Source organism: Coregonus lavaretus (genome assembly GCF_964263955.1).
Source record: "Coregonus lavaretus genome assembly, contig: HAP1_SCAFFOLD_109, whole genome shotgun sequence".
NCBI classification, from domain to species: domain Eukaryota; kingdom Metazoa; phylum Chordata; class Actinopteri; order Salmoniformes; family Salmonidae; genus Coregonus; species Coregonus lavaretus.
In genome coordinates this window covers 1,049,233-1,058,386 of record NW_028161753.1, presented here as the reverse complement: position 1 = coordinate 1,058,386, position 9,154 = coordinate 1,049,233, and the positions used below count along the sequence as shown (strand labels likewise).

Sequence of the window (9,154 nt, the reverse complement as noted above, 5' to 3'; positions counted from 1 at the left end):
TAACCAGTTTATAATAGCAATTAGGCGACTGAGGCATTGCATCGTGCCTAACAGCCCTTAGCCGTGGTATATTGACCATAACACACCTCCTCTGGCCTTATTGCATAAATATACATGAGTTCTATCTTGGAAAAGTATTTATTAGCTTACAATTGTACAATTTATGCTTCCTGCATATAACCACGAAGACGGCCGGAAAGGCCCTAAAGCAAGATCGTAAATGGTGAGCCTGCTGTAGCCTACAGTCCATGGTAAACTGGTGCGCACCAAGTTGCACTATACGTTTTAGTATTTGATTTGGAGAACCTCAAACCCAACTTTTAGAACAATATTACAGTATTATAAAAATGGATTTATGAGTTTGTAATTTGTGAATGTTTTCTGGGGGTGCTCTAAGTTACTATTATATGTGTTTCAAGCATTGAGAAATAGCTGCTATATGCCCTTTAACAGACTTCAGTGCAGTAACTCTCTTAATCCCTTCTCCGATTGTAGGGTTTTCAGACATTACATTTGTCCACATTTGACTCTGCGTAAACTACAATTCCGATGCTCTGTTTTAACGTTGAGAAACGTCAATAATCATCGCTTTCACAAACGTATGCTAATATGCCCCTTAACTTTCACGTCAGCGAGAACTAATCTTTCAAATAAAGATACACTTACTGTAGCAGTTTTACACAGATCCATACACTGTGTGTGCCTCCAGCTGACAAACTACACTTCCTCCCCAGTTAGCTTACACACAGGTGTTGGGAGCACGCTAGATAGCTAATTAGCACAGGGCCTATGGCTTCCGTCTGTCTCCCGTGAACAAGTGCTGTAACATGGAGAAAGGACCATGTGGGAACACTAACCCTATAAAGGTGTGTAGTAATTTAACCTTTTTGTGTTTTGAAAATTATATTTAGCTGATATGAAAGTTTCCAAAAACGTACAGCAAGCGATGCGTGTTAATGTTGAGGCTCTTAACAAAACTCCCCCGGTCAGAAGATACTATCATCAAGAGGCACTAAAGCAGTTAGCGTCTATGAATGGGGGAGCAATGCAGGTGCATTAGAAAGAGACAATTTCACGGTTGCACTACTGTTTTGAAGTTGAATGTAATGTTTATCAGTTTTCTACATGTGTAGCAATATTCAGACACATTCAGTTATTTATATCTTTATCTATAATTGTTACTATGGTGTGAACGGGAAATACAGTTTTTACTCCACTTCATTCCTAAAGAAAAGTTGTACTTTTTACTCCCATACATTTTCCCTGACACCCAAAAGTACTCGTTACATTTATAATGCTGAGGCAGGACAGCAATATGGTCCAATTCACTCACCTATCAATATCACGCATTGTCACCCCTACTGCCCCTGATCTGGCGGACTCACTAAACACAAATACTGCATTTGTAAATGACGTTTGAGTGTTGGAGTGTGGCCCTGGCCGTCCGTGAATATTTTTTTTTTTGTTGAGTGAAAAAATACAGTGAAGATAAGGTTATTAAGGAAAATAGCTCATAGTGCTGCCTAAAACAAAACTGAAACATTGTACTAAAGGGTTTTTGAGTCATTTATTAATTTCTGTGAATTTAGGAAATCTACTATAGGTTAAGTGTACTTGCGTTGTGTAATTTGTGTGCACTTGTCTAATATGAATGAATGTTTTGTTGTCAATGTTTAGCTACCTGATCTGTTGAAATTAGGTAATTGAACAATAATAAATATAATATCTTTTTTGAGGATAAAGAAAGTTCCAGAAATGTCAAGACTGTTGTCTGTTTCTCTTTATTACTACAGGCCGACTAGGATTAAGTCTGAGGCCTGTAACATCAACAGTGAGGACAAACCCAGCCTGCCTCTCTCCTTCCACACTGAGTCCAAACCTACAGTCACTGGGTCCTGATTGACAGTCGAGTCCAGTTTGCACCGCAGGTACCAGAGATGGCATCAGTGAAGCTGGAAGACTGCAGTCAAACACTGGAGCTGAATGTCAACATGAAAGACGAAGAAGAGGAGGAGAAGATTGGGAAATCTGTTTCTCATGGTAAGAGCAGGTTCATTCCAACTTCCCAGTGTACATGAAAAGTTGCAGTAGAACTGTTTCATCATGAACTGTTTCAATGAGAAGGTAGATGTTATTTCATGCTACTGAGACTTGCATGGATGACGCCAGTATAGTCTGTTTTGGAATGGGTGGCCAGTAATAAACTGACCCTGAACATCTAAAACTAAGAGCACTGTATTTGGTACAAATAATTTCCTAAGTTCGAGACCTCAGCTGAATCTGGTAATGAATGGTGTGGCTGTTGAACAAGTTGAGGAGACTAAATTACTTGGCATTACCTTAGATTGTAAACTGTCATGGTCAAAACGTATAGATTCAATGGTTGTAAAGATGGGGAGAGGTCTGTCTGTAATAGATGCTCTGCTTTTTTGACACCACACTCCAAAAAACAAGTTCTGCAGGCTCTAGATTTGTCTTATCTTGTTTATTGTCCAGTCGTGTTGGTCGAGTGCTGTAAGGAAAGACCTAGTTAAGTTAATAAGTATATAGGTTAAAGGTTAAGAACTTTTGTGAAAGAACACAGTTTGAAAGATATGGCATACAGAAGCAAACCGGATGGACATCATGAAAATGATCGGAGAGGTTGAGGAGTAAAAAAACGTAGGCTACGTTGCCTTTTAAAATGTTTTTATGTAATGTTTCATGTTTTGTGTGGACCCCAGGAAGAGTAGCTGCTGCTTTTGCGACAGCTTATGGGGATCCTAATACAATACCAAATTACCCAAATACCAGTATTGCCAGCATGTGTTTTATTAACTGGGCTATCTGGAGTGCTCAGAGAGTAGACTAAAGAAGTGAAGTAGACAAACTGCCAGTAATTAGAACTTCTATGAAATGAGTCTGTGTAGTTACTAGGCTTGGGTGGTATACTGGATACCAGGATATTTGGAAAAGGCCACTGGATGGGGTTTCAATACAGCTGAAACTGTTTTCTTGAAGTTTTTCTTGATTAATTTGAATATTTGTAGCTACTTTTTGAGTAAATACCTGCAGTCAACTTGTGCAATACGTTACGAGATAAAGAACATTACGTCACATTATTATGTAGCTTACGGTAGTCCCCAGTCAACGAGAAGAGACCGGAGCCTTGTGAGTCACTCTCTGTCATGCAGCATGCGCCAGGTGATCTAATTACAGTATGGAATTCACAACTAAATGTTTGCCAGCTAGATATCTAATAAATATTAAGTTAATAGTCTACAATGTGCTAAATGCTCTGCAGTTGTCCATTTGGTTTGCTAATTCAGTAGTTAGTTAGCTGTCTAGCTAAGTGGTTAGCTTCTTTCCAAAATCAAGCATCCCCTTGCTAACAGCAGAGAATCCCCTCCTGGATCAAGACCCTTGCTGGCTAATATTAGTTTTGTGTGGGCAGCAAACTGTGAGAAGTGTTTGAGTTACTTGTATTGTTGAGGTCAGAAACTGTACAAAATGTTTGCAATGCACTCGTTAGCATTTAGTTAGCGTTCTCTATGACGATTCCTTAGTACTAGTTAGCATTTTGTTAGCATTCTGCTCACAACGTTTTTTGGCCTTTGAATATTAGTACTTTTAAAATAAATACCTGTAGTCAAGTTGTTCGCTAGGTAATAGATAAAGCACATCGCGATCATAATTTCGCCTGTTAGATAATTTTTCATTATGAAGCTTTCAGTTAGGTTCTGAACAAACAGAGTAAAAACTCAAACGACATCTAGGAAAAGCTCAAACTAAGTTTATTCACCCACAGGGTCAAACAGCTGCAAAGACAAAGCATGATTACACAAGCACATATGTTTATAACCTCCTACTAGGCGGAGTCAACTCCTTACACATCTAGACAGCCAATACATCTCTGTTGCTAGTCAGGTTCCTCTCACTGGTGTAGTCATGGCCCTGCTTGATGCTAGAACCTTCGTGGGCGTGAAAGTGTATGCATGTGAGATAGGACTGTAGTAGGAGGGTCGTTGTGGTGGGCCCCTCTGGCCCCCCTCCCAGAGGTTTCTACTCACTTTATCTGTTGACTTGACCTCGAGCCGGATTCCTTGCTCCTCCCTAGTTCCTCAACTGGCCTGCCTTATCAGGAACTGAAACTAGACTGTTGCCCTTTGCCTCCCTCCATAAGAACAGAATATTTCTGCACTTCCCCTTGTCTCACTCAGTATTTTTACATACACCAAGTTCCTATCCACCCTTCATTGACCCCAACACATACAGTGCCTTCAGAAAGTATTCAGACCCCTTGACTTTTTCCATATTTTGTTGTGTTACAGCCTTATTCTAAAATTGATTAAATTGTTTTTTCCCCTCATCAATCTACACACAATACCCCATGATGACAGCAAAAACAGGTTTTTAGACATTTTAGCTAAATAATAAAAAATGGAAATATCACATTTACATAAGTATTCAGACCTTTGACAGCGATTACATCATTGAATCTTCTTGGGTATGATGCTACAACCTTGGCACATCTGTATTTGGAGAGTTTCTCCCATTCTTCTCTGCAGATCCTCTCAAGCTCTGTCAGGTTGGATGGGGAGTGCTGCTGCACAGCTATTTTCAGGTTTCTCCAGAGATGTTCGATTGGGTTCAAGTCCGGGCTCTGGCTGGACCACTCAAGGACATTCAGAGACTTGTACCGAAGACACTCCTGCTTTGTCTTGGCTGTGTGCTTAGGGTCGTTGTCCTGTTGGAAGGTGAACCTTTGCCCCAATCTGAGGTCCTGAGTGCTCGGGAGCAGGTTTTCATCAAGGATCTCTCTCTGTACTATGCACAGTTCATCTTTGCCTCGATCCTAACTAGTCTACCAGTCCCTGATGCTGAAAAACATCCCGACAGCATGATGCTGCCACCACCATGTTTTACCATAGGGATGGTGCCAGGTTTCCTCCCACGGGGCACTTGGCATTCAGGCCAAAGAGTTCAATCTTGGTTTCATCCGACCAGAGAATCTTGTTTCTCATGGTCTGAGAGTGTTTAGGTGCCTTTTGGCAAACTCCAAGCGGGCAGTCATGTGCCTTTTACTGAAGAGTGGCTTCCATCTGGCCACTCTACCATAAAGGCCTGATTGCTGGAGTGCTGCAGAGATGTTTATCCTTCTGGAAGGTTCTTCCATCTCCAGAGGATCGCTAGAGCTCTGTGAGTGACCATCGTGGTCTTGGCCACATCCCTGACCAAGGCCCTTCTCCCCCGATTGGTCAGTTTGGCCGGGCGGCCAGCTCTAGGAAGCGTCTTGGTAGTTCCAAACTTCTTCCATTTAAGAATGATGGAGGCCACTGTGTTCTTGGGGACCTTCAATGCTGCAGACGTTTTTTGGTACCCTTCCCCAGATCTGTGCCATGTCACAATCCTGTCTCGGGGCTCTACAGACAACTCCTTCGACCTCATGGCTTGGTTTTTACTCTGACATGCACTGTCAACTGTGGGACCTTATATAAACAGGTGTGTGCCTTTCCAAATCATGTCCAATCAATAGAATTTACCACAGATTGACTCCAATCAAGTTGTAGAAACATCTCAAGGATGATTAATGGAAACAGGTTGCACCTGAGCTCAATTTCGAGTCTCATAGCAAAGGGTCTGAATACTGTAAATAGGGTAGTTCTGTTTTATTTGTAACATATTAGTAACATTTTCTAATAACCTGTTTTCACCTCGTCATTATGGGGTATTGTGTGTAGATTGCTGAGGATTATTATTTTTTTAATACATTTTAGAAAAAGGCTGCAACATAACAAAATGTGGAAAAAGTCAAGGGGGTCTGAATACTTTCCGAATGCACTTGTTAGCAGTTTATGTTATTCTTCAATAACACAGACCCCAAAACAAATCAGGGGGAGAAAAATCTATTTATTCAAAAAAGAACCAATCATTGTTATGCTGGAAAGTAGATTGTAGATGTTTATTCTTCCCTGTCCTCAGTGTTTTCTCCACCGAACAAAGAGACAGGATGTAGTTTATACCCAAGCCTTGCCTATGGTTGACCAATAATAATTCCTTGCTATAAAATTGGAGACAGGATGTAGTTTATGTATTGTGTATTTAGAATATTATAACTAAAAATATTTAGCATTTTCAAGGTGGTAGGCATGTTGTATAAATCAAATGACACAAAAAATCAATTTTAATTCCAGGTTGTAAGGCAACAAAATAGGAAAAATGCCAAGGGGGTGAATACTTTCGCAAGCCACTGTAGCTATGAGTCCTGGATTGGAACCCCTACACAGATTCTTAACGGATGTTTATCTTAGAATATTCTTACACACTGTATATAGGCTACTGTATCAATCATTCATTTGTTCATGTCATCACACACCATGCAAGTCATTGAAATGCAATCAAGCATTTTTGGTTTTTAAATAACAAAGCAACCCTTGTATAATTAGAGTAAACAATAAATAAACAGTTCCATTTCGGAAATTTCATTCACGAATCAATGCAACTGTTTTTAGTCTTTGCTGTAATAAAGGCTTAACAATAAAACGTTTCAACAGACTCTCTGGTACGCTTATCATTTATTTAGTATTTAGTGCGCTTCAACCTGTCAGAAAAGCTCAGTGCATATGGTGGATTTGATTACCTGGATGTGCGTATATTCTTCAGCTTTTGTATTTGATTTGATTAAAACACACCATTCACCCTCTGAATGGCACACATACACAATCCATGTCTCAATTGTCTCAAGGCTTAAAAGTCTTTCATTAATCTGTCTCCTCCCCTTCATCGACACTGAAGTGGATTTAACAAGTGGCATCAATAAGGGATCATAGCTGTCACCTGGTCAGTCTATGTCATGGAAAGAGTTCATAATGTTTTGTACACTCAGTGCATATCACACCAATTGACTTTTTTTTATTCTGTTCACACAGGTGACATTGAGACATTCATTACATCCAGAGAGCAACAGCAGGAAGATCGCAGAGCTAAGTGGTCTCACCACTGCCCACATTGTGAGGAGATTTTCCCAATTCTATCAAAGCTAAAAATACACCTAAAAATACACACAGGAGAGAATCTGTATTCCTGCACTGACTGTGGGAAGAGCTTCACACGATCACAGGATCTGACAGTTCATCAGAGAGTGCACACAGGAGAGAAGCCTTACTCCTGCTCTGATTGTGGGAAGAGTTTCTCTCGACTGGACAGCTTAAAAATTCATGAACGTATACATACAGGAGAGAAGCCTTACTCCTGCCCTGACTGTGTAAAATGCTTCACAAGATCAGCTGAGTTAAAAATTCATCAGAGAACACACACAGGAGAGAAGCCCTACTCCTGCTCTGACTGTGGGAAGGGTTTCTCTCGACTGGGCAACTTAAAAACACATGAACGTATACACACAGGAGAGAAGCCTTACTCCTGCACTGACTGTGGGGCAAGTTTCTCTCGACTGGATACCTTTAAAAACCATGAACGTATACATACAGGAGAAAAGCCTTACTCCTGCTCTGACTGTGTAAAATGCTTCACAACATCATCTGACCTAAATGTTCATCAGAGAACACACACAGGCGAGAAGCCTTACTCCTGCTCTGACTGTGGAAAGATGTTCTCTCGACTGGGCCACTTTAAAAAACATGAACGTATACACACAGGAGAGAAGCCTTACTCCTGCTCTGAATGTGGGGCAAGTTTCTCTCAACTGGGCACCTTAAAACAACATGAACCTATACATACAGGACAAAAGCCTTACTCCTGCTCTGACTGTGTAAAATGCTTCACAAGATTAGCTGAGTTAAAAATTCATCAGAGAACACACACAGGAGAGAAGCCTTACTCCTGCTCTGATTGTGGGAAGAGTTTCTCCTGATTGGGCAACGTAAAAACACACCAATGGTTACACACTGGAGAGAAGACTTATTACTGCACTGACTGTGAGACGAGATTCTACAGATTGGGCAATTTAAAAAGAAACCAACGTATACATAAGAAGTGGTAGTGGATTGGATCAAATGAAGAAAGCGTAGAACACTATTGTAATCCTATTGTTTCTCACTGTTAGAGAACTGTGCAGAGAAAAGAGCGCATTATAGAATGTTAGCATCTCTTTACTTTACTGATCAGTGTTCACCTTGTCAGTTTTGGTGTGTTTTGTTTGTTTCTACTGTAATGATATTGAGATGACCTTGGATTTGCCCTTAGGGTTGAATATCCTCTGTGAGGCGTCTCACAATGGAGTCTGATGGTTGACTGGGTGGTACTGTTTCCCTCTGCAGTTTTCTGTGGGAATGAGCTGATAGACACAACATACACTGAGTGTACAAAACATTAAGGACACCTGCTCTTTCCATGACATAGACTGACTAGGTGAACCCAGGTGAAAGCTATGATCCTTAATGATAATAATAATAATAATAATATGCCATTTAGCAGACGCTTTTATCCAAAGCGACTTACAGTCATGCGTGCATACATTTTTGTGTATGGGTGGTCCCGGGGATCGAACCCACTACCTTGGCGTTACAAGCGCCGTGCTCTACCAGCTGAGCTACAGAGGACCACATGTAGTTGTGGTGTATTTATTATGGATCCCCATTAGCTTTCAGCAGAAAACAAGAAACTGCAGTTGCAGTGGGCTAAGGAATGAAAACACTGGACACTGGAGAATTTGAAAAACATTGCCTGGTCTGATGAATCCCGGTTCCTACTGTTTCACACTGATGGGAGGACTAGGTTATGGAGAAAACCATTAGTACATGCATCCATGCTGTGTGTCAGCATTGCAGGCTGGTGGTGGTGGTGTGGGGTGTGTTTTCATGGCACACATTGGGCCCTTGATAAAAGTAGAGCAACATTTGAATGCCACAGGATATCTAAACATCGTTACCAATCAGGTGCATCCCTTCATGGCAGCAGTTATCCATCTGCAAACATATTTTTTTCAGCAGGATTATGCCCCATGCAACAAGCCTTGTCCAGGAATGGTTCCAAGAACATGACAGTGAATTCCGCTAACTGCAGTGGCCTGCCGAGTCACCAGATCTCAATCCAATTGTGCATCTGTGGGAGGAGATGGAACGAGCTATTTGGGGTAGAGATCCACTCCCAGCCAACTTGACAGAACTGTGGGAAGCATTGCAGTCAACATGGACCAGCATCCCTGTGGAACGCTCTC

General features: G+C 41.1%; 1 protein-coding gene across 1 annotated transcript; it reads left to right on the top strand.

Annotated features, from left to right (window-relative positions):
* The first annotated feature begins 788 nt into the window (after positions 1-788).
* LOC311120170 (uncharacterized protein) lies at positions 789-7,853 on the top strand. The gene is made up of 3 exons (XM_084194788.1): positions 789-866; positions 1,794-2,040; positions 6,909-7,853. Exons 2-3 carry the CDS (start codon positions 1,938-1,940, stop codon positions 7,847-7,849), a joined length of 1,044 nt encoding a protein of 347 aa, XP_084050914.1. The 5' UTR covers positions 789-866; positions 1,794-1,937; the 3' UTR covers positions 7,850-7,853.
* Positions 7,854-9,154: the final 1,301 nt, after the last annotated feature.